Consider the following 26904-nt stretch of genomic DNA (forward strand, 5'->3'; position numbering starts at 1 on the left):
TCTAGAGACTGTGGGGTTCGAATAAGATCAAACACACAACAAGGGAAACACTTTTAACCCTTCTTTCTGCTATCTCTCTAGCCCCCAAAGCTATTCTCATTTCTATTACTTTTTTACTTTATTAAATAATTATCCCAAGTTTCAAATATCTGCTATAAAATAATCTGTTGTATAAATCTTTGTCTGCAAAAGTGACTTCAACATTAAAGTATATTTACTGCCAAGCAGAAAATGTTCAAAATCAAACAACATTCATCCAGCAAATTTCCAGGTGGCTGAGGAATTTTACTCTATCTTCTTTTAAGATAAAATACATTTTTTAGAATTTTAATTTTGTGTGGTACCAATAAGTGAAACATTTCATATTGTAAAAAGATCATTCTGGAACTAAACACACTCTTGAAATTTAAAAAACAAAAGAAATGTTTTAAGTTTACTAAATATCAAAAGCGGTATGGTTATTTTATGCTCAAGTAAGTCTAAAATCTTATAGTGACCAAGGTAAATATTTCATGATAATTTCACCTTCTAAGTTCTTCAACTTATATTTGACTATATCAAAGTTAGAAAATAAATCATCTTATTTCAAACATGTTTTTAGCTCCATGATGTCTCAGAAACTGATTGCCTAAAGTCTTCCTTATTATTTTTTCATATAATTCAATTTGATTAAGTTGCTTTGGGTTTAGATCTTATAAATGTTTTAATGCATTTTTAAAGAACAATCAAGGTTTGAAATTTTCTGATTTCTCAGTAGAACAAAAATAGATATGACTAATAATTTTGCAGCCACAGTTCAAGAAATTTAATATACAAGATGTACAAAGCACAGCAGACTCAAAATTATATTTCACATACAGGTAGTAGATCTTTTTAAAATGACATTTCACAAGCATCAGCAGAGTTGACAGACTAATACAGTAAGACATTTCTTTGGAGCAGAACTAATGAGTCTCCTGGTACAGCTATCAAATTAAATTTATAAGACTCTCTACCCTCATTAGAGGACTAACCGTGGAAACCATAAGCTTTGGGGTTATAACAAAAATCACTTTGAAATAAATGTAGTCTTATTATAATTTACTATAGCAGAAAGCAACACAGAACATGACACAATTCTCTTTAGTTTACGGTTATAAGACAAAAGTTCTAATACAATTAACCTGTCAAAATTCAGATATATAGCACCATTAATATTCTAACAAATGATTAGTGCTAAATATGCAAAATGTGACAAAAGGGACATTTTTATTTTTCCTTATTTCTTACTCTTGGGGTAATCAGTTCTTTTTAAAGGACACAAAATGTGACCTTGTGAAAGATACAGGATATCTTCTAAAAGAAGAAAAGACTTCCAGCTGTTCTGTTATACTCCACATAGCTGTCACAGAAAACTTTATGGGAACAGGGCCTAAAATATGGAGTATATGGAGAATAGTTGACACTTCACTTTTATCTTTTGAATAAATAAATCAACTAAAAGGATACATAAGCCAGCTATGCAGTTTTGCATTACATACCTGGAGGAGAAGGTGATACTTTAACACACGCTGCATTGGAACCACAAGCAAGTCTCGAAGAGTAAACTTCCCATTATTTGCTCTTTTGGAACATTCCTAATGAAATATTTTTAGAAACTTTTAGTTTGATGGGAATCATAAAACAAATATTGAAAAGTTTCAAACCCATAAGCAAAACTGATGATGCAGTATTTTATTCTCTAATAAATCCTCCTTTAAAATATTAATCAGTGAACAGAACTATTTTATGCATGAAAGTTGTGATTTGGGGGCCATACCTAGCACTGCTCACTCTTGCTCCTGCACTTAAGAACCACTCCTGTAGGATTATAAAGGGACAATATGGGGTGCCGGCGATCGAACCCACTATACTATCACACTGGCCCAGAAAATTTTTTTCAGTGGACCTCCAGGGTCTTCCCCCACTTAACTTCTTTTGCTCAGATGGACCATCGGCATCAAGAACAAGTCCCTGTTCATCAGGCCTGCCATGGACCTTCCCCCCATCATACCTTACTTCATTTCATTCTCTCCATCAATCCTGTGCTTTGTTCAGTTTCCAGCAAAAATTCAAATCCTCTTTAAAAACTGTAATCCCAACCAAAACTAAGATCTCTGTGCCTTGTGGGTCTTCTAATAGCTGTTCTACATATCTTTTTTCTAATATATCATGACTTTATACTACTAAGAACCTAGTATCATATGCTTAATGCTTATTTATTAGACTGAACAAAATAGAATGATTAACTCCGTAAGTGTGCTAAAGTACAAAACTACTACTCAATTCAAAGTTTAAAAAAGTGTCTCAGACATGTTTCGTGTTTGTTTGGGGCCACTGCCAGCTGTGCTCAGGGCTTACTCCTGGCTTGGTGCTCAGGGATCACTACTGATGATGCTCAGGGAACCATATGTGGTGCCAACAATTGACAAGAGTTTAGCTGCACACAAAGCAAGTGCCTTCCTTGCTGTACCATCTCTCTGGCCTCAGATTTTTATTTTTCAAATCCCCCACTCCTTTCTTAAAAATTAAAGGGCTGGGTGCCGGAGAAATAGCACAATGGACAGGGCACTTGTTTTATATGCCACTGACCAGAGTTCGATCTGCAGCATACCAGATGGTCTCCTGAGCCTGACAGGAATGATGCCTGAGCACAGAGTCGGGAGTAAGCGCTGAGTAACAACAGCTATGGCTTCCCTACCAAAAAATAAGTAAGTAAGGGCTGGAGTGATAGTAAAGAGATGAACTCACTTGCCTTACATGTATCCAGCCCTGAGTTCCAAGCACCACCAGGCAACACCCTAGCCCCCAGCACAGAGCCAGGAATAGCACCTACACAAACTGGGTGTGGCCTCAAAGCAAAACAAAACAGCATTGTTTAAAAATAGTAATGTTAACTCTTGACATTAACTGGGACATGGTGAAGTATTTTAATTTTTTAAAACCTCAAAAGTTAAGTTTAAATGAGTTTAAGCAAATCCATGTGACACGTCACTATTCTGATTTTCATATTTCTCACATACCTGGGGTGTAGTTCAAAGAAAGAATACATTTCCATAAAACATCGTCATGTAACCTAAGTCCAATTGTGCTCACACAGTTAGCTTTTCTGAAATGCTGAAAGATATATTATCCACAGCTATAAAGCAAACACCATTAGCTCTAATGACCAGAGTGGTTTAATGAGCACTTGACTACAGATATTAGGAAAGAAGAACTGGGGGCATATCCTCACATGTTAGCTCATGTCTTGTCAATTTCTTCGGTTCATTGGAAAGATAACTATTTCAACTGATTTCTTGCCTCTACAGATTGTTGAGAGTTCTGGATCATGGGTCTCAAATAGGAGGTTAAACTGCTAATATCATTGTAATGAATGAGTTTTATCATCCCAGCTGCATTTTAAGCTTCCTGGAATTAGCTTGTACTTTAGACTTTTTATGTTATGACATCTTAACACAGTGTTAAGAACAAAAACTATACATTTAAAAATTCACATTTCTATGTTACAAAAGTTAATTTAAAATGGTTGGAATAAGAAATTCGCTCCTTCAAACCCTAAGTTAGAGGCTCAGGAGGTAAAAAACTTAATCCCACATGCATCAGTTACAAGGGAGAGCCTGACACTGCTGAAGCTTATGAGTACTGAAAGAAATAAAGAGTACAAGATATTCTTCAAAACATATAGTCCCTTGCTTGGCCTAAGCCCAATTCTAACTGAGAAGAAAATAAAATGGAATTTCTTACAGAACAAGATAAAATGCTTCTCTCACCCTTCATCTGATGTTACGTTGGTTATAACATATGGGGTGGGTTGAGGGAGGAAAAAAAGTCAACAAAAGCAAAAATAAACACAAAGATATGAAGAATATATGAAGAAAGTACCAAAAGAAGACACCAAAAATAAATCAGCTTCCCATCCACCAAGCAGGGACTTGCATAAGATGATACGAGGAAAGAATAATTGTGGAGCTGCTGAAGCAAGTATCTGAGTGAGTATTTTTTATTTGGCACTGATTCAGAAATTGGAACTTCTAAAGAGCAGTTGACCTGATAAAGATGCCACAGTACACATACACAATGGAGTGCTACCTTCTTAGACAAGACAAAGTCAGGAAATTTGCTGCTACCATGGTTGAACCCGGAGAGTAACATACTGAAGTGGATCAAAGGGAGAGGGACAGGCCCAGAATGATCTTCCTCATCTACAGAGATAGAGAGAGATAACAGTAGGGGAATAACTAACACCCAGAGACAATGGAAACAAAAGGCAGAATTGGTCTTTAGTAGGAAGCTTGACACTGTGGAAGGATGGGGGAAAGGTCAAGGAAGGGACCACTACAGCCATGATGAAAGGAAACAGTCACTCTGGATGTGGACAGAGGTTCTGAAAGGAAGTAGAGTGATGAGCATAAGCTATCCATAACAGAACTGTAAGCCACAGTGCCTAAAGGGGAAAAAGTGAGGTTTAAAAAAAAGTGCCCGACAGAGAGGCAGGCTGGGAGACAGAGGGGAAACTGGGGACACTGGCAGAAGGAAGTGGACACTGGTGTTGGAATACTGAACCCCTGAAGCTCAATCACAAATAACTTCGTAACTTTGCAATGTAGGGTGATTTGATAAATTAATTTACAGAGAAATAAGGGATTTTCAGTTGAGAATAAGCAGGCAGCAGCATGAGGCCAAGTCTTTCAAACTCAGCCCAAGAACCCCCTCCTCTTTCCCAAGAGGACAGTGGCTTCAGAAACTCTTATCTAGAATCCCAGAGAATGCCCCCTGAGCAGGATTTCAGCAGCAAATCTGAAAGAAGAAAGAGCAACATTCAAACAAAGCTGAGAGTTTGATTGACAATTTCCTAATGGCTTTATTGAACTGAAATTTTATATGCTTATTTTTTAAATTGGCTTGATGAGCGTTCCATTAGAAACTACTTGAATAAATTGCCAACTTTTATCTCTCCACTGCATTTTAGGCAGTGTGGATTATGTTTATTTCTAGATTGTTCTTTAAAGAGGAGCAGGAACCCTTTATACTAAACAAGGTCAGATGTTATTTAGTGGTGATGACTACACTATCTCCAGATATTACACTATCTCCAGACATAAGGTCCACAACAACAAGGGACTGTCAACAGGACTCTCTGTGTTCCTTGCAGCACTATTCATAATGGCCAGAATGTGGAAGGGAATGCCCTGCCACAGAGGCAGGGTGGGATGGGGGGGATGGAGGTGGGAGGGATACTGGGATTAGTGGTGGTGGAGAATGGGCACTGGTGGAGGGACGGGTACTCGATCATTGTATAACTGAAACCCAAGCACAAAAATTTGTAAGTCTACAGCTGTACCACATGGTGTTTTACTAATTGTTTTTAAAAAAAGAATTTGGAAACAGCCCAAATGCCCAAGAACAGATGGCTGGATAAAGAAACTATGTTACATCTACAATGGAATACTATGCAGCTGTTAGGAAAACTGAAGTCATGAAATTTGCCTATTAATTGATGGACGTGGAGAGTATCATGTTGAGTGAAATGAGTCAGAAGGAGAAGGACAGATATAAAATGACTGCATTCATTTGTGGAATATAAAAAATTAGTATGAGACTAATATCCAAGGAAAAACAGGGGACAGAAAGACTGGTCAATTGTTGGAAGCTCGTAACAAGTGTGTGGGGAGAAAGAGCAGTTAGGTTAGAGAAGGGATTTGTATGACAATAATAGTTAGAAATGATCACTCTGGACAGAACTGAGTGTTAAAAGTAGGTAAAGGGACATGCATAACCTTTCAGTATCTGTATTGTAAACCATAATGCCCAATAGGGGGTGGGAGAGAGAGAGAGAGAGAGAGAGAGAGAGAGAGAGAGAGAGAGAGAGAGAGAGTGTGAGAGAGAAGAGAACAAGAGAGAGAGGAGAGAGGAGAGGAGAGAGCAAGAGAGAGAAAGAGAGAGAGAAAGAGCCTGCCATAAAGGCAGGTGGGAGGAGAGGAGGGAAACTGAGACCATTTTCCACTGGTGGTGGGAAATGCACACTGGTAAAGGGAAGAGTGTTGGAACATTATATGACTGAAACACAATCATTAACTTTGTAACTGTGTGCCTCACTGTGATTCAATAAAAAAAAATTTTTTTTAAAGGTAAGGGATGGGACCAGAGGGATAGTACAGTGGATATAGCATTTGTCTTGCACACAGCACACCTGGCACCCGATATGGTCCACTGAGTCCTGCCACTGATCACAGAGCCAAGAGTAAGCCTGGAGCACAGCCGGATGTGCCCCAAGCACCAGAAATCATTAATGATTTGGAAACCTGCTGATGTTCAATCTGTCTAATAAATGACAACCCTAGGAGAGAATTACGCGTTACGAAATAATATCAGAGGCAGTAAAATGTGACAAGATTCTGATGTTTAAAAATCTGCTTCAGGACCAGAGTGATAGTACAATAGGGAGGGCACTTGCTTTGCATCGGGTCAACCTGGGTCTGATCCCCAGCATCCCATATGGTCTCCCAAGCTCGCCAGGAGTGCTCCCTGAGCAAAGAGCCAGGAATAAGCCCTCAATACCACTGGGTGTGGCCCTCAAACAAAACTTAGAAATCTGCCTCTCCACCCATCCCCCATTCATCACCTAATCTCACTGCTAAAAGCGAAGAGCAGCTAAAAGGGTATTAGTGAGACATCCGAGTTACAGTCATGTATGGGTCAACAATATAGCTTGACCTAAAATTTAAGCAGGTAGAAAAGCGTATAATGGATTTGAGATAATTCGTATCACAACCACTTTTCAAAAGATCTTTAAAAGTGTAAAGATACCTAGGAAAGAAATGGTGGGCAAAGCAAAGATGAAGAATAATTTCCAGACTTGGTTGCCATAGTGACCACGTGCTGTTTATACTGTTTATACTGAGAAATACCATATTTCTCAAGTTCCTAATTCTCAAGTGAAGGCTTGCCAATTCTTTCAGAATTCTCTCCCAGGAATCTCATCTGTCAAATTCTGGGAATCTGATTCAAAGGCTACCTCTCCATATAAATCTTCTGCGTTCTACCTATATTTAAGTGACTGCTACATCTCACGCATGGAACACTATTATTTAGTGCTTGTCACATACCACTTAATCTTACCATATTTATGTCTGTCTTCCTTCTTACAGTTCATACCCATGCCACTGTTACGTCTGCCTTTAGTGTATTATATTTTAATAAATATCTTAAACCTACATACGCATTATCTCATATAACTAAGTCGTCTTGTACCTGCTGCAACTTGGGGAAATTATTCATGACCTCTCTGAACGTCATCTTTTCTCATCCATAAAAAAAATATGTGGGCCAGAGAGATAGTACAACAGGTAAGGCATTCACCTTGCATGCAGCTGACCATTCATTTCCCAGTACTCTATATGATCCCCTGAGCCCACAAGGAGTTAGAGCTAGGAGTGAGTGTAGAGCTAGGAGTGAGCCCTGACCCCTGCCTCCCTGCCAGGTGTTGATGGAAGATAGAAGAAAGAGAGGGAGAAGGAGAGGAAGTTGGAAAGGGAGAGGAAGATAGAGGGAGAAAGAGGAGAGAGAGAAAAAGGAAAGCTATGTGTTTGTGTGTATATATGTGTATAGACACAGATATAGAGAGATAGATCAAATTCATGAGAACCTGAAACAATGCGTGAAAACCAAAGGCCCTAAATTAATATACTAAATATTTAACTTTTAAAAAAATTATATTTAGGCACCAGGATCAACAACACCACTAAGAGAAAAGTTTCAGAGGGCCAGAGAGAGAGCACAGTGGTTAAGGCACTTGCTCTGCATGTGGCTGATGTGCGCTTGATCCCCAGCACCAAATATGGTCCCCTGAGTCCCCAGGAAAGATCCCTGAGCACAAAGCCAGAAGTAAGACCTAAGCTGTTAGGTTTCCACCCCATCCCTCATCCCACCCCAAAGAAAATCACAAAAAAATAAGAAATTGAAGGGCAGGCATATCACATTCCATACCACACCACCACCGAATCCTTATACATCTATATGTTCAAATATTTTACAAAACTGACAAATAATCATATACAGAACACATGCATAAATTTACTCTTGCAAAAATCAGAAAAAAGTAGTAGATTTGCTTTTACATGAACTTTACTTCATGTGAAAAATAAAACAGGAAAAATAAAGAGGCACCTCTAATTTCAGTTTGACATCTTCTTTCGTCTTAGAAATGTAGTCTAAACTAGAGATGGCTAATTCCACTCCACTGCAGTACTGTCCATAAATAACCAACCTGAAAAAAATTCAATAAAATAATTAACATGTTGGTCAAAAAGCAAGAGTGACATGGTAGGGAAAGTAGGAAGAATTTTCATCTATTTAAAACTACAACTAGGAATCATCAGAAAAAAAAAATCTTCCATATTCTGCACTTCTCGCCTGCGTGCCCCATACAGATTCCTCGCAGTCTCTCTGTGCCTCAGCTTTCTCCCTTTTTTCAACCCACACACATCACAGACAGAGTCTAACTCTAACTCATTTATGAAGTTGAATGTTTTTTGTTTTAAACAAAACTTGAGTTTCTAAATTTGAGCCCTAATTCAGTCTTATAACAGGTAAATATTTTCAGACTGACTTCACAGTGGTTTGGGGCGTTTGAGTACATGAATACATATGTGAGTATATCACAGAAAAAAAACCTTAAAAATTTGTTTATATTCCTACAAGGGATCTGGAGTGAAAGTACAGTGGGCAATGGTGCTTGTATTCCATATGGCTGATCCAAGTTGGACCCCTCTGATACCACATATAGTTCCTTGAGCTCACCGGGAGTGATCCCTGAGCATCAACAGGTATGGCCCAAAATTAAATAAATTTAAAAAATTAAAAAACATATTCCTGCTAAGAGATTAACTTTTTACTGTTTGCTCATATTCAGAGTCTAACTTTCTATGACAATTACGCTACATTTGCTATTTATTTCTTCACTTATTAGTAAACTTCCTTCTCTTCTTCACTTTTAAAAATTAGGGCAAAACAGATGTATCACATGTGTGCAACACAATATTCAATATTTTCATATATTATGATAGCAGTCACCATATATGTACTTTCTACTTTTTAATTAGGTAAAATATATTATCTTAGAGTGAAGATAAAAGACACTATCTTGGCTAAAAGACAGCTCATATTGCATGGGGTCTAACCTACTTTAGGAAGAGTATTTCTACTAGTCATATAAATATTTTGCAATGAAGTTGGTTAATTTATTATTTCTTTTAATACCCCACTGGGAAAAAATATTCCCAATAAGATGATAATGCTTAACTTACCATTATTAATGCAAAACCAAGATTTCTAGTCAATTCTTAGCACTGGAAACCAGAACACTCAATTTTAGAGAATTATATTTTAAGCAAATTTCCATGTCATTTAAACCATGTCAGCATCTCAGATAATTTTTTCAAACTTATAAAGGAAACCTATTTTAGCTACAAATGCTTTTTTGAATACTTCAAAAGTGACAATAAGAACATATTAAGAGTTGGAAAAATTACCAGGTACAAAATGATTTCCAACATACAGAGATGAAGAGAAAACTCAAAGAATCTTCCTGAAGATCAGAAGATTACAGAGTTCAGTAGAGACAAATTCTTAAAACAATCTGTAAAGGGTATTGGGAGGATCCTCCCAGGATGGGAGATGCACGCTGAAAGTAGACTATAGACCGAACATGATTGCCACTCAATGCCTCTTTTGCAAACCACAACATCCAAAAGGAGAGAGAGAACAAAAGGAATGCCCTGTCACAGAGGCGGGGTGGGATCGGGGGTGGGGGGTGGGAGGGTTACTGGGATCATTGGTGGTGGAGAATGGGCACTGGTGGAGGGATGGGTACTTGATCATTGTATAACTGAAGCCCAAGCACAAAAACTTGTAAGTCTACAACTGTACCTCATGATGTTTCACAAACAAAAATTAAAAAAAAAACAATTTGTGCTTTCTGATTTACACACAAGTCTAATCACTACAGTGAAAGACAGGATTTGGGGTGTTTTTTTTGGTATAAACATACACACAGAGATCAAACTACCACTCTGTGATTAATTATACCCACATTCTAATTACTGTTATCATGGGATATAAATGAACAGTAGAAACTGCTATACATAAGCAAGCTAATAATATAATTTGAACTGTAACATTAATTGTAATTTTGACCTTCTGATACAATTTTTAAAACTAACAGCCATAAAGTTTTAAATTACTTACCTTTCCTTGTAGTTAATGAAAACTTGATACAAGTTCTGATCATTTTTATTTGTAATGGAATCATGGATCTCCTGCATAAGGCTCCGATGAACTTTGACAAGTTCCTTGAAAGAGAACAGTGTCAAAGGAATTCATGAATCAGAACAATTGAATCACTTCCAACTCAGAACTACTGTTGTTAGAGTCTTCCTCAAAGCTGTGCTGAACCTTCTCAATATATGAATCCTCCACTACAATACTGAGATGGGTGAGGACAGGGCAAGAAGTGAGAGGAAGAAAGGAGAGAAGGGGAAAAGGAAGGGAACGGTGGAGAGAGGACAGAGAATGGGAAAGTGGGGTGGGGGGTGTCATTGTACATGAGAAATTGTAATTTCAGATCTGACTGAAAATGTCAGTGTCCTGTGAGAACAGCCAGCATCGCAATAGTTATTAAAGGGTAATTAATTCCTTGGAGAAAAATACGTCTAGCTCATTTCATTTTATAATCACTTAAAATTTTTAAACAAAACTATCCAAGTGGTTAATGTTTTATTGACAGTAATGACTCATGTCCTAGGGACATAAAAATGTAGACTTGTGCTTTGGACAATTAATGGCGCCTTGGTGCTAAACCAACAATAATCAAACTAAATTACTTGAAATCAGACAGTTAATGGCATAAATAAGGAGAAAATAAATTGTACCAGGCAGTTCTTGAGAACTCAAAAGTCAGAATTTTACATTTTTCCTGAGAAGCAAGTAATTTTCATTCAGTCAGGCAATAAATACGTGTCACAGCCAGGAAATGAGGGAATTTGAATCTAAGTGCCAATGCTGCCATTATCTATTCCTGTGTACCATGGGGCACACGTTAACTTCACAAAATATCCTTTTCTTAGTAGGGCAGATACAAAACATGACCCTGTTTTCCCTGTCATTCTTTTGAGCAGTATGGAAAAGCCACAAGAATAAGAATTATTATCAGTCATGGTGACCGTATCTCGGTGGTTGAATATCCTCACCTTCCTGCCACATGCAGTTTGTGTTATTCTGAAAGTTCTAGTGATGCGGACTTTTTCTTTTCCTTCCTGCTAAGTCACAAGTCAATGACCAGGTCTCCATGTGACCCAAATCCAGTATACATGCTACAGCAAACTGTATCACCCAATGACTATACCAGAATCAAAATAAAAGGGATGACACAAGGCAAGCCTGTATGTGAGCATATATATTGTATATATATGGTGTGCATCTAAGTCAGAGCCAGAGCTTTCTCCAGAGATGAAAGAACTTGACTCATGGCATTTTTTTTCTTTTTTTAAATGGTGTAGCTTTTTATTAGCAACTGAAATAGAAGGTATCTACTGTACAACATGGGTAGAAATTAACTATAACTATTTAAGGAGATTTCTTATATCTATATTTAAGAAATCTCTTTAAAATCTTATATCTTATATAAGAAATCTCCCTATATAGTTATAGTTAATTTCTATAGGATATTTCTTATATTCTAATACAGAGAATTTATAAATGCATTTTATTAAGAAGTTTCCACTCTGTGTTTGTGTATGCTTTGCAAAAAATTATGAAAGCAGAATATATGTGCATAAGCCTCCAAAGAGTACAAATGTAAAATATTTTAAAGGCTTTTTATGAGTTACTTTCATACAATGTGTCTGCCACAAAGGGCCTTTACACTTTTATAATCTTTTATAATCAAAATATTTTGATGCCAGCCTTCTTTCCACTGCCCTACATAAGGAAGCATTTTAAATGAGTTGAAATTAAGGAAGGACTCTGCCTACCAGAATAAAGTTGTATCAATTTGAGATTTCTGAATCTAACCGCCCCCCCCCCCCCCAAACCAGAACTTGACTCAAGAACAGTATTCTACTTGCTTCTATGTTTCTTGGTCAATTTTCTTTTAGGGTTATAAAATAACTGTGAGAGATCTGAAATTCAAAAGGTCTACATGAATGTGAAGAAAAGCTTCTCACATATTACTATTAAAACTGTGTGACTAAAATGCAGAGACATCATTTGTTTCAGAAATGGGAGTTAAAATGGATATAACTGGGATCAGAAAGTAGTAAGGAGGGGTTGGAGCAATAATACACATCATCATTATCATAATAATAATAAAGATAGGATATTTGCCTAACACACAGCTGACCCAGGTTCGATCCCTGGCGCCCCATATGGTCCACCAAGCCCACCAGAAATGATCCCTGAGCGCAGAGCCAGGAGTACTGCTGAGTGTGCTCCAAAACTCCAAAGACCCCCAAAATAAAGTAGTAAGGAGCAGAAACAGAGGCAATGGAAGAGAAAGAAGTCATCAGGACAGTGTCTGCAACTGGAACTGAGGAGGAGGAAGAGGCACAGGGCAAGAAATGGAAGATGGACACAAGAAGACAACTCCCATATTACAAAGAGGCATCAGCCATGAAATTTAACTGAAACTACTACCTCATGACAGGAAGTACAAACAATGCAGGCGGTATCAGAGAGATAGTACAGGGTTTAGGTGCCTGCCTTGTACGTGGTCGACACTGGTTTAATCCCCAGCACTGCCAAGGAGTGACGCCTGAGCACAGAACCAGAAGTCAGCCTGAAAAACTCTAGGGTGGGACTCAAATACCAACTAAAATGTAACTAAAATAGTGCAAGAATCTGAGTTATCCATTTGTATTCTGCACACATATTAACTGATTTCTGATTTAAGATACAACTTACCCGTTATGTCTAGAAAATAAGATTATAGGAACACAACGGGCAAAAATAGGATCAAAATTCTTGAAGAATACAGGAGAATGTTAAGTGAAGGATACTGAACCCAATAAGAAACCAAGAATTTAGTTTCAACACACCACAATTTAGTTAATGTATTTTTACTTACAGGAATGTTGATGAATACTGAATCAAATTCTTTTGCCGTCAGAAATCTTTTTAGTGGAGCCATGAAATACTAGTAAGAGAGAAGGAAGGAATAGTTGTTAAGCTAGACTATGCTATCTCATAGTCTAATCTATATACAATTTTTTCATAAATAAGCAAAAAATAAATTATTGAAAGTCAGTTGTTTGCCAGCATCATGAATACCAAAAATGTAGAAACAATTTATCTCTCTCTTAAAAAATGCATACTTGAACAGAGTTAAAGATACTAGTTCATTCAAAGTATAAAAGATTTAAAAATAAATGCACTGAAATATAAGAAAGAGAATATGATTGGCAAAAAATGGCAAATTTTGGAGATATGTTTGAAGACTGACCAAAAATATTCCATTAATGTTTTGTGGAGATTCTAGATCTGAGATCAGTAACTGGTTTATATAATTTACAGATCTTTCTTCTTCATTCCTTGAGAAATAAAAATAAAATTTCTGCTTAGATCTATCTTCCCACATATTTTGTGAATATACCTAGAAAATTAGTTAGAAACTATAGTCATAGCCTAATTTCACAATCACAAAATTCAATAAGATTAATAATTCTATGTCCTTGACCTTATGAATGTCATACATCAACTCTCCTTAAACAACTCATCCTTTTCTATAAGTTTCAAGAATGTTCTCATTTTCCTAACTGCTAGGTATGAAAATCACCGAAAGTGGTATCATATCTCTTCTATCAACATTCATTCCCTAGGTCGATCTCATTTATTCCTACAGTCAAAACACTATCATGTAATGATAATGGCCTCATCTGTATGAGAACTCAAACTTCCCCTTAACATCAGACTCAAATAGCACTTTCCCCAACACATGTTAAAAATTTTTAATAATACCACATTGGACTCCTTCTCCCCAAATGTTTTTCCAGTCCTGTCTCACTAGCCTTCCTTATTATTCACACTTATGCTAAAAACCTAGCATTTTTGATAGGTCTTTCCCACATACCCTTTATTGAATCCATCATCAAATCGCATCTACCTACTCCTGACCACTTCTACCAATATCACCATTCTCAACCAATTTGATTAGAGCAATATCCTTCTAACTTTTATCCCCTTTGCTAGATAAGAGAATGAGTTTGAAAGTGGATTGTGTCACTTCTTCTATTCAAAATGCTTCATCTTTGAGCTACTTCTTTATGCCTACATGGCCTGGTAGCTTACAAGCTGATTCCACTGCTGTCCTTTTGTCATTCTGCTTCAGTCCCTGGATGACTGCTGTTCTTGTGACATGCTGAACCCTCTCAGGCCCTTTCAGCTCTGGGATACCTGCATGGACTGCTCCTCCAATTCACTCTTTCTTAAGTCGAATCTTCTCACACAGGCCTTCCAATATCACTCCACATAAATTAAAACCTCTTTCCTCCATCATTCTCTACCATTTATCTTGTTTTTCTCCAGAGAATGCATTACCACTTGGCATATGCATTTACCTACAGTAAGATCTCTCTCATGATGGAGAAAGGTGATGAAAACTAGAGCTCTGCTCTACTTATGGCTACTTTCTCAAGCCTTTGGGTTAGAACAATTCGAATACTAAGAAATAAATAGGGGTTTTGTTTGTCTGTTTGGGGGAGTAGAGGAGTAACCACACCTAGTGGTTGGTTACTCCTTAACAGGGCTCACTCCTGGCTCTATGCTTAGGAATCATTTCTAGCAGTTTTCTGGGGACCATATTCAGTGACTGGGATGGAACTAAGTTCAGCTGCATACTAGGCAAGTGCCTTACCCTGTACTATATTTCCCACCTCTTTTCCTGTATTCGTATTTTTCAACTAGTTTTAGAATGAACTATTTTGATATGTTCTGATATCCTTAAACTGAAAGCTCTAATAAAGATTATAACACACACTCACCAAGAAAAAATATAGAGTGTAATTATATTAACTATCTAAGGCAGTATCTGGTTATCAAGAAAATGAATAACTTACTTTTTCTATTGACTCCAAAGTTTCTGTGTATTTTTCTTCTGTCTGCTTAATTTCAGCTAAGCAGCAACTTCGTATATCATTTTCTGGACATTTCTGCAATTAGAGTTACCAAACTTAAATTATTTTATCAAAGATAAAAAAATATTGCTAATTTTCTTAAGCTTTTCATTTCATTAAAACTAAAAGATAAATTACATATATAACTACATACATAAAGCAGTTTGAGAGCATTGAATGAAGTAAATAATTAGATGACTAAAATCAAGCTTCTGAGTATTGATCACTTTTTAAAAGACCTTTTTATCATAAACGTTATTGATTCTGAAAATGCCACAAATGGTATACTATAGCTTCTTTAAAATATAGTATACTTTACAAGTGCTATCAAAAGAACTATAACAATAACAAAAGGGTATTTGCTAAGCTTAAATTTTCAATTTTTTTAAGTACTAGCATCTTGGTATTTTACTTTTTTTTTACTGTATGTTGCAAGATTGTTAGTATCAGAGAATAAACTGAAGAGACTGCATTATATTGCAGAGTGAGAAAACACGTTCAAAATGACAACAAAGGTTTTGGCACCAGATAGAACTAAATTCAAGTATCAGTTTTGCTGTTTTTAGCTTGCTAGTATGGACAAATTACCAAAGTTCTCTGTGGCTCAGTTTTCTTATATGCAAAATAAAGAGAATTACAGGACCATCTCCAAGGAGCTTGACATGAGATAAGCCAAAACACTTAGCACCAAGCAGGGTAGACAAGAAGAGCCCCATACATTTAAATTCTCATTAAAATTATTCTGTCCCATGGAAGCCACCCAGAGCTGTCAGCTGAGTGAAGACTGCCCGTTGGGAGAGTTACTGGAAAACTTGCTGGCACCCTAAGCTGTTGATAATTATAGGAGCTGCTGATGAGATTCTGTCACCTAAAAACACTCTCGGAAGGCGACCTGTCAACTCATGCAGTGAGCAAAGGACACAGTCATTACATCCTCCAAACATACCCAGTCTCTTGTTTCTATTTGAGAAACTGAACTAGCCACCCATCTTCTATGTGAGAATAGCACCCAGAGAGCTGTGTGAATTCTCCAAAGGACCAGACACACCTAAACCAAAGCCAGCTAAAAAAAGAGAATTATTTAGTATAAGACCACACTAAAAAAATGCTAAACATCTGGTTTTACTTTGATTTCAAGGTATAACTGAAAAAATAATTCAAGTAAACCTTTCTGAGTGATCCAAATATTTGAATGGGAGATATAACTTAATGAGTTCATACTGAATACAATATCTGATTAGTTTATGAAATCGTAAGTAAAAATACTCATAACAGTTAAACAATAAAAGACTGCTACCAATACCCCAATATGAAGAAATATTCTCTTACTTAAAATTTTATTTTTGTTTTTTGAGATACTCAGAGGGCTGGAGCAATAGCATGGTGGGTAGGGCATTTGCCTTGCTGGCTGACCCAGGTTTGATTCCTCCGCCCCTCTCAGAGAGCCCAGCAAGCTACCGAGATTATCTCACCCGCAGGGCAAAGCCTGGCGAGCTACCCGTGAAGTATTTGATATGCCAAACACAGTAACAAGTGTCACAATGGAGATGTTGCTGGGCCGGCTCCAGCAAATCGATGAACAACAGGACAGTGGCAGTGACAGTGAGATACCCAGAAGTGCTCAGGGCTTATTCTTGACTTTGAGTGCAGGGACCATTTCTGGTGGGAGTCAGGGAACTAAACAGAGTGCTGGGGATTGAACTTGTGTTGGCCCCATGCAGGGCAAGTACCCTACCCACTGTACTTCTCTTCAGTGCCTGAAGAAATATTCCTTAGTGTATTTTCCATACATCATGTATAAAGAATATGTTTATATATAAATCTTTAACTCAGGTTGCTTTTGATGATATTTCCCTCTATAAACCATTGAATGACTCTGTGGAATTACGTTACATTTTGGGGTGATATCTCATTTATCTCAGACTTCAGACTTCATTTTCTTATCAGTAAAATGCAGGGACAAGGGGCCAGGGAGAGAATTTAAGATTCAAGGGTACATGCCTTGTACACACAGGAACCCAAGTTTGATCCTGCACTGCCTAGTGCCCCAAGTATTCTGGGTAACCCAGGTGGCCCCAAGCACTATGTCATAAAACCTCACCACTGAACCCTCCGGACTTCTTAACCAACAACTGCTGATAATATTTCTGGGATTCTGAGGACCATTTGGAAGACAAAAAAATAAAAATAATAAAGAAATAAACACGTTTCCCTGTGTTTTTTTAGATGATGATGATGATGATGGATGATGATGATGATGATGATGATGATGATGATGATGATGATGATGGTGATATTTTTAGTTTCGTGGTCATACCCAGAAATGCTCAGGGGTAATTCCTGGATCTGCACTCAGGAATCACTCCTGGAGGTGCTCAGGGGATCATATGGGATGCTGGGGATCAAACCCAATGGTCAGGTGCATGCAAAACAAGTACCTTACCACTGTATTTTTGGAGGTTTGTTTTTTAAGTTTGGGGGTCACACCTGACAATGCCCAGGGCTTGATCCTGGCTCTGCACTCAAGAATTACTCCTGGCTGTGCTCAGGACTTGCTCCTGGACCATACAGGATGCCAGGGATTGAACCCAGGTCGGCTGCATGCAAGGCAAACAACAAACCTATCGTTCCATCTGTCCAGCCCCACCTTACCTCTGTAATATCTCTCCACTCCCCCCTCCAAGCTATTTTGTTTTTTTTTGATGCAAGAAAGTTTTTTATTGAAACTTATTTAGAAAGATGTGAGGGAAAAGAAAGGGAGAAGTACCTGAGAGTGAACACAGATTTCTCCAGAGTGAAAAAGGACAAGCAAAGAAACAGAAACAAGCAGGATACGCGTTCACGGGAAAACACAGGCTTAAAGATCAAGCTCCTCTCTGTTATTTTAAACCAGTTCCCTACAGTAGTTTTCAATTATCAAATGTAGTCCTTATAGATCTCCAAATGCAATACCAAGTTAATATACTGTTATTAGATTATTATATTGTTATACTGTCATACAGCTTTCAAAAGCGGTTCAAAAACAAAAACGGTTCCAGAAGAAATTATAAAAATCATTGCAAATTATCCATTCAAGGAATCAGTTTCCTCGTAAAAGACTCAGAGCAACTTGAACAGAAAGCTGATGAAGCCTTACAGGTTGATGCGTTTCCTCAGCTTTCATCAAGTCCTCGTACACTTCCCCGCCTTCATCTTCCCCGTATACACAGTCATAGAGCCCCTCCTCATCTTCTACATGGGTTTCACTGAAACAAAGAACACAAGAGAAACATCACTTTCAACTGTGAATGCTGTGGTTAGAAAGAATCCACAGGATTTTAGGAAAAGAATCCATGCTAGAAACACCCCGGCATTGTCAGGTGTGACCCCCAAACTTAATGGAAGATTCCATTCTGCCTAACAAGAACCAACAACAGAACCCAATGATGACAACAGCAACAGCTAGCCACACTGGGTAGCTGCTTCGGACAAGGACCTAGATGATAACCCTGCCTATATTTTCTCTCCCAAGTCACTAGTCCCAGTATTAAATGTATCATCAGGTAGTTATGATGATTTGATCCACTTCACAGATATATGGCACATAGAAACAAGTTCTCCTGATATGCCCAAGATACCAAAGCTCATGGATGTCAGAGCCAGAATTTCAAATCCTGTCTGTCTTACAATCTACGGTTTCCAGCACTCTGTACTGCTCCCCTTTTTCCATTTGAAGGTCTTGGCTTCACCATCTATATAACAAAGAGAATAGGGGAGAGGTGAAGGATACAGTGTACTATAAATGGTCTCTAAATGGCATTGTTTTACACTGCCACTATTGTCAATGTGCTTTAAAAAGTTGTTATCATTACATGTTTTCCCTTCAAATTTCTTCAAGCCACACAGGACCCCTATGGCCCACTTCATTGAATTCCACCCTGGTATGTTTGATTTGTATGTAATCTTTCCTAAAGAAATGGTCAAAAGACTTCAGAACATTTTTTAAAAACAATGGAAAAGAATCGTTCTCTAGTCTCCAGGCAACAGAAAATAACCCCTATCTTTACATCTTTCATGAGCGTTTACACAGTAAGATAGTTCCTAAGCCCTTCAAGGAGATTGTAAAGCCATTCTGACAAAGTGGAAATATAGTTGGTTCCACCCATCACATGTTCTGTGACTAGTCAAGTTTGTCTGTTCTACTCAAGACCTCTATAAATAATGTCTATGAACTAATAATCACAAAACTCGAGATAAATTAATATAGATGTGTTAGAAGCATGAATGCCTCAGAAAAATAAATTCAACTCCTTCAACACTGCCAGCCCTGAGCATCTCTCTTGGGTCTGAGAGGACAGAATGTTATAAATTGTTATGTACAAAAACAAAAACACTGAGACTATAAATGTCCCTCTGCAACTCGGAGCACTTTTCAAAGCAGTCACAATCACAAGGTTGTCTGTGTTTGTCATGAAGGATTATTGGACGGCACCTGACAGGAATAAAAGATCAATGTTCAGAAGGAAGGGAGGAGCCTTTAGGGAGAGAAGTCGAATGGAAACAGGCTTCAGAGAACACTGCATTCAGAAAAAGCCATTTCCGGGAGAGATAAGAAATACATTCCCAAAATGTAAGACTCTGAGGCCCATATGTGTGCCACTGTCTCTGAGAAGAGTGCTGGCCAATCCCGTGGCTCCAGGTCACATTCTCCTCTCCTGATTTCCCACAGAAACTCAGAGGAGTGAGCCAGGCTCCTTCGGGAAGTCAATGTGTGTCTCCCAGAGGCTTCAGGACTGAGGCTGGGCCTCAGTTGAGAAGCCTTCACACTCAGGAGACCTTCCACTAATACAAACTGCTTGGGTTGAAGTACAAGAGCACTATTTATTCTTTGGACATAAGCAGTATGTCCCTTAGCAATCCACTTCGCTCCTCAGTGTTCCGTATTCTCATCAGTAAATTGTCATTGCTAATAAATAACACCTCACAATATTGTGGTACCTCATAAGATAGTGCAGTTCAGGTGGCACGGTTAGCACAGAATCAGGGATTCAAGATGCTCTTATGAACTCCCTAGATAGTTCAGGCCAGAAACATAATGGCTGGCAAAAAAAATGGCCATTATAGCAAAGCTCTGGCTTATTCACTCAGAAAAAAAAAATTTAAGAGGGCAGTGAATGAGGACTACTATATACCAGGAACTAACCGAAGTTCCAGGAAAGTGGGTCAAAAAAGTCTTCACGAAGTTTACCTTCTATTAAGAAGACAAACACATATGAAGCAAAGAAAGATTATCTCAGGCACTGGTTAATGCCATAAAAGCAGAGCAAGATAAAGGTGGCAGTGACTTCACATGGGATAGCCCAGAAGCCTCACTGTACAACTGCAAAGATCTTGAGTGAGAGGAGCTGGCCGCTTGGACAGGAAGAACACCACGTGTAAATGTCTTAAAGCAGGAAAAAGCTCAGTGTGTTCGTGTATTCGGGTGAATCGATTTTTTTTTTTAAAAAGCTGGATTTCCATAGAATTTGAATCTCTTCTATGCAACAGATATCTCTAATTTCAACTCTCTGGCAACATACATGCTCTTTGTCATCAGTTCCTTGAAGGGTAAGGACGGTGCTGTCTATTTATTTATAATCTGCACAAGTCCCTCAGCCTGCAGATGATAATCAGCTGCAAGGATCTTTGGCTTCTCCTGACTATCAAACAACAAAAGCCACAAGGATCCTCTGCAGAAAATAGACAACACCTAATAAAACACACCGGAACCACTCCTGGCAATGCTTTTCTTGCCCTTCTTGAACTTATTATCTGTCCAACTCTAGCCGCACATGCATGCTTTCCCTTTTGAGCTATTCCTCAACTAAGTCCAGTTCTATCATGCCCTTGTGAGACTCGCTCACATGTCACCTCTTGCACCTCCTCCTCACAGGGCCCTGTGCAGTGCACGGCACCCGATGGGAAGGAAACGTGACCGGCTGAAGCACAGCCACTGGTGAAACTTTCCATCACCGGCATGAGGTTCATTTTTAATCAAGAAGCCACATTTTCCCCCATCCGAGCTCTTTTAACATCCACCCATTAAACTTCACCAAGGATGCAAAGAACGGGCAGTGATTTAATTTTGCTGAAGATGCTTAACATACTCTATTAAATCAGGTAGGCCTTTGTAGATGTCCTCATCGTTGATGCTTTCTTCGGTTGGGAAGGGCCTAGGGAGAAAGAGAGGAATGGTGAATAGACATCATCTGGGCTGAGTGCTCTTATAAAGTGTCTACCCCAAGATATAGTGCAGCAGGTAAGGTGCTTGCTCTGCAGTCTTGATCTTCATTACCCCCCCCCCCCCCCTTAGGATTCCCTGTGCACCACTAGAAGTGATCCCTGAGTGCAGAGCCAAGAGTAAGCCCTGAGCACCATCAGGTGTGCTCCCCAAACAAACACAAACGTATAACCTTGTCTGCTGCAAAGTGGTCAAACCCAATCACCAAAACCAACACCGGGGCTTCCACCAAGGTGCCAGACCTGGGCTGGTGTCTGGGTGGTCTGCACGGAAGTTGCAGCACAAACTGCCAGATCACCAGGGCCACGATGCTGGCCCTGCGGCAACATGGGTGAAGTGGAGACGCAGACACAGCTCAGATTTCCCTCCAGCCACACGCCCACTGCAGTGCAGGCTCCAGAGCACGGGTAGCCGTGCGTGCCCTTACCTTTAGCCCAATCTCTTGGCTGGGACAGAATCAGAGCGGACAAGCGATATGGTAAGAAGCATCCTCTCATGGCTCAGTTCACCAGCCGAGATGAAAATTATAAGACAAAAATAATGTGCCCTTTATTGCTGCCTCTGCTATGCTTTTCTGCTGGGATTTTAAGGCGTGGAAGCTGTATTTCTAAAAATGTCATCTTATTTAGCAAATGAATCAGCCCCATCTGAAGAAAGAGTCAGGTGCATTTTTGTTCCTTGTTCAAAGAAAATTACTCTAATATATTGTCTCCTCCCAGCTATGGACTTGTAATTGCCTCAGGTTACCATGAGGGACTATTTCTTGTAATACCAAAAACAACGCCCCAAATTTATGTCTAATGGAAATCATGGTTGATTTGCATACACTATGCATTCCAAGGCTTTAAGTCTTTTACATGCGACCAGTATGTTTCATAGAAATAAGAGGATACATCAAAATGACAAATAAGCACAATAATTCTGTTTATGGAAAAGAAGCTTTTTACATTGGTTTAGGAACAGATTTACTATTAAAACATTTAGGGAACATGTATTTGAGCCTGGCAAGCTCCCCATGGTGTATTCGAAATGCCAAAAACAGTAACAACAAGTCTCACAATGGAGACGTTACTGGTGCCCGCTTGAGCAAATAGATGAACAACGGGAGGACTGTGCTACAGTGAAGCTATAGTATTTCAAATAAAGGATGTGAGTTAGGGAGACAGCTCAGAAGGCTGGAGAAAAGGCCACGTGTGCACTGAGTTAAGTGCCTGAGTTTAATCTTCAGGTCTCCATGGAGACAAGGTGACACAGAGTGTGGCGCTGCTGGGCCACAGCCCCTGGGGACAGCAGAACCACGCCCATGGCCCTAGCACTCCACTAGTCCTAAAAGCTAGAGAAGCTCTTGCACCCCCTGAGTACTTCTTGGGAGGTCACCAGAAAAGGGGGAACATGCCAAAAAGTCAAAATCTTTAAAACAATAAATATAAGCACATTTTATAAGGCCCTTATACAGAGAGAAATCTACTGTAGGAAAAATGAAAAATAAGAATAACAAAACAATCCTTCTGATACATACTTTCAGAATAAAAATAGATATATCAATTTGGACATTGCTTTTTTGAAATATGTTTACCTACAACCTCTTAAACTTTGTATTGGCATGGAAAGGTAGTGGTATACTGAAGAACAAATAACAAGGTTCTTTTTATTTAATATGGTTCTTTAGTATTTATTTTAATGGTATGCTGAAGAACAAATAACTAGGTTCCCTGCTCCAGCCTACAGGTTACATCTGCAGAAAGCTGCCAAATTCCCATTTGAGAAAAAGTCTGAGGAAGAGTCTGCAGCATCTCGCCTGAAGGTCACTTCCTTTCTACCCAGGGAATGAACTGTGCCTTTTGGAACTGTTTGGATTCACTCCCTCAGAACATGAGTGTGAACTGAACAGAAAAACTCGAGCAACAGAGGAAGAGACCACGTCTTGGAGCCCCATAGAGACAGAAGTGTAGAGTCCTGAAGATACAGGGATTAAAAAAAAGAGAAAGAAAGAAACTAAACCCGTTCCATCTCTGGGTGGCCTGGCTAAGTGAGGGCTGAAACCACTTTTTTTCCCTAATGGTACTAATATTGCAACTTTCTGGCTTGCATGATTGGAATATGTAGCATTTTAAAGAGAAAAAGTCCAAGCCAACATACATATGCAATGTTCTAGTGGTCGTTGATTACACAATTATTTCACTTCATGGAGATGGTACAACTTAACCAATTCCCTTCCAAGATTTTTATTTAATACTAATTCTCAGCACACCTCCTAGTACACATATTTTAGTACGTACTTGGTTATTTTTTAAACTCCTAAATGTTGCAGGTTAATGTTAGGAGCTACAGAAACTTAAATGCACTATGACATATTTTTAAATTTTTATTTACTTGAGCATCTTTGTTTACCTGAATCAATCACTGATACAGAGATACTGGAGGAAGTTTTACAAAGGATCTTACCATGACAGTCACTAGGAAATTGAGACTAAAGTTTACCCCAAGTGCCTTATTCAACTTGAGAATAAGTCCTTTCTTGTTCCATTTCCAATGTCTTCGGGGCAATTATATACCAGGTATTCTGCATGATATCATTGATATAAATGCCAACCATCGTCTGCAAAGTGTTTTGCAAGTAGTGAAGAGAATGAGTTTTATGAATCACAATGAAACAAGCTTACCTGATTCCTGTGGCCAGTGCTATAGGTGTGCGAGAGAGTCGTGATAAAGTTTCTATAACCTGGGGGTAAAGGGGGAGAAAGTATTACTTTGAAATGCATTTTTTAAAAATCTTTCCAAAATAATAGTAATAATAATAGCAGGAAAAAATAGGCTTCACCAAAGTGCAGAACAGAGGTCAGAGACAACATAGGAGGTCCGGCACTTGCCTCACATATGGCTGACTCAGAGCCAACCCCCAGCACCAGATACAGTACCCAGAGCACCAAGAATATGAGTAATCCCTGAGCACAGAGCCAGGAACAAGCCCTAAGCACCACTGGGTGTGGTCCAAACAACCATTCCCCTCCCCACCAGAATTCAAGAAGTAGGGTGAAGTCTTTCTCTGACTTTATAGCACACCGTGATCTCCACAGTCATATACTCATGCCCGGCAATGATGTTAGTATTACTTTGCATTTTACAATTTCCATTTTACTGTTTATCTTCATTAAAATGTGCTCCAATTTTTATGGATATTTTCTATACAACTGTGTATCTGTTAGAAATTTTTTTTTTCCTGTTATTTTCCCACTCACAACCACAACAATTTCCAGCCTAATCCCCTGCAGAAGAAAGCGAACTCCTTGGGTTTTTCACGTATTTTTCCAGGAGGGGGCGCTAGATCATAGTTTATTTCTCTAGTCTGCATCGACAATATAACAAGAAACAGGATGAAGCCAACCTCTTATTTGAAGAGTTTATTTATTTGAAAATTACCTAAAAATTAAAGTAAATTTTAAACAGCAGAGATAAAAGATCAGTATTTTAGTACAATGGAAGGGTACAATGGAGCACATCTTAAGTGAATGTACCCACTGTCACTGAGTTTTGTATCTTTCCTTCTATGCTGAGCCCATCCATTAATTTTAAGTTTGGCCAAAGCAAATAGAGTCTGTTTAGTCAATGTGGTATTTTCAGCACAGTGTGTATTCTATAAAGGTGGAGTGTATCCGGATTTGGGAGAGACAACACAATTATTACCAGATTCTCCTGCTTTAGAATCCTTCTTCAAGAGATTTTACAAATAAAAATCTTCCCGAGGAGTGTTAAGAGATGATTAGCTCTAAATAATTTTTAATTTACCTAAGAAACAATACAGACAGTTTGGGAACATACAGACATTAACTCCTAGGAAAGAGAACGGTAACTGGTTAGAATATTCGCAAGACACCAAGAGACCAAGGCTGCAGTATGGATAGTGGAAGGTCTCTCCACACCTATGCCAACCTCTTGTGAAAAGAGCAGAGTGCATTAGTACAGAAACAGTAACTCGGGGGACCAGAAATCAGAGTCGCAGCTGGAGAGGCAGGGAGGGCTCCTGTGAGCCTGCTTTAAAAAGCTGGATTCGGTCCCAGATCTATGAGGGATCAATAGACGGGGAAGAAGCTAAAAGATCAAAACTGCACTTTGAAAAGATGCCTGAGTCGTGTGGAGAGCCGGTGAGACAAGGGGGATAAAGGGAGAGAGACAAAGGACCAGGGACCGGGGAGTGTAAGCTGGATGTTCTCAGTCACCTGGTGAGCAATGAGAAGGCTGGCTGGGATGTCATTTCACCAACAGTCTGTGTCCTTGAGTCCCCATGGAACTGGGGCTGTAAATACCTTAACACCAATCACCCTAAAAAACTTTATTTCTGCTTCAAGTATTTCAAGAGGACCCAGGTTTTCTGTTTCAAAATGAAGCAACAGAACAATGATGCATAAAATAGAACAATGATGCATAAAGCCACAAAGCGGCTCCCATGGCCACTGTCCACCTTCTCATGGAAGAAGGCGCGGCTACTCTGCTCTTGTAGAATTTTTTTTTCCTTTCCTTATTGTTATTGTAACAATGTGATCCCATTATGTAGTTTCCTACAGCATGCTTTTTGTCTGTTTAACCAGGCAGTTGCATCCAACATAAATATCTGCATTCTGGTTTGCATGTGCCTGTGTAAGAGGCTATTCTCAGCCAAGGAGCTTTTTCAACATTGTGCTACTTAGAACAATACCGTGCTTGCTGTCCTTGCCAAAACCTCTTCCGGTTGTCTGAAGGTTATTTGCCAAAGGAGAGATTCTTAGATGAGGAAGAGTGGGTCAAAACATTAATATGAGGCTGACACCTAAGGATAGTAGATACACGGGACAAATAGATTGCTCCATAGCTGGAAGCCTGCCTCATGAGCAAAGAGGAGAAGGCCGCTGGAATAGAGAAGAAAAAGATGGCTGGAGGAATCAATTGGAAGGGGAGATGTGTGCAGAAAGTGGATAAAGGACCAAACATGATAACATCTCAGGGTCTGTATTGCAAACCATAATGCCCAAAAGTAGAGAGAGACTATGGGGAATCATGTCTGCCATGGAGGCAGGGGAGGGTGGGAAAGGGGAGTATACCGGGTATACTGGTGGTGGGGAATGTGCACTGGTGAAGGGATGGGTGTTTGATCATTGTGTGATTGTAGCCCAAACATGAAAGCATGTAACTATCTCATGGTATTTCATTAATTTTTTTTAAAAAAGGTAAAACCACTGCTCTTTTAAGAATTTGCGCAAATGTACACGTCAAAAAGAATGTATAAGGACCTATAAAAGATCTGCTTATTTGTCCTTCAGTCCAACAATGGGAAATATCTTAAGGGTATAGTAATCAGACGGTCTTTTCACTGTTCTAATCCCACTATCCAGTATACAGGCAGGCTCCTAACAACTGCTTAACACACACACACACACACACACACACACACACACAAATATGTGTTGCTTACACAAGTGAATGACT

At 38.9% G+C, this 26904-nt stretch overlaps 1 protein-coding gene across 2 annotated transcripts in view; it reads right to left on the reverse strand.

Annotated features, from left to right (window-relative positions):
* VAV3 (vav guanine nucleotide exchange factor 3) overlaps window positions 1-26904 on the reverse strand; it is a 397225-nt gene that overhangs the window by 201018 nt on the left and 169303 nt on the right. For both annotated transcript variants that reach the window (XM_056139015.1, XM_056139014.1), the window contains exons 3-10: window positions 24108-24166; window positions 21311-21376; window positions 18322-18430; window positions 15129-15221; window positions 13142-13210; window positions 10267-10370; window positions 8188-8287; window positions 1521-1616 (exon numbers count right to left, since the gene is read on the reverse strand). In XM_056139015.1, the coding sequence (XP_055994990.1) occupies window positions 1521-1616; window positions 8188-8287; window positions 10267-10370; window positions 13142-13210; window positions 15129-15221; window positions 18322-18430; window positions 21311-21376; window positions 24108-24166 (696 nt within the window). The remainder of the gene's footprint in view (window positions 1-1520; window positions 1617-8187; window positions 8288-10266; window positions 10371-13141; window positions 13211-15128; window positions 15222-18321; window positions 18431-21310; window positions 21377-24107; window positions 24167-26904) is intronic.

This window comes from Sorex fumeus, unplaced genomic scaffold (genome assembly GCF_029834395.1).
Source record: "Sorex fumeus unplaced genomic scaffold, SorFum_2.1 ptg000131l, whole genome shotgun sequence".
In the NCBI taxonomy this organism is placed as follows: domain Eukaryota; kingdom Metazoa; phylum Chordata; class Mammalia; order Eulipotyphla; family Soricidae; genus Sorex; species Sorex fumeus.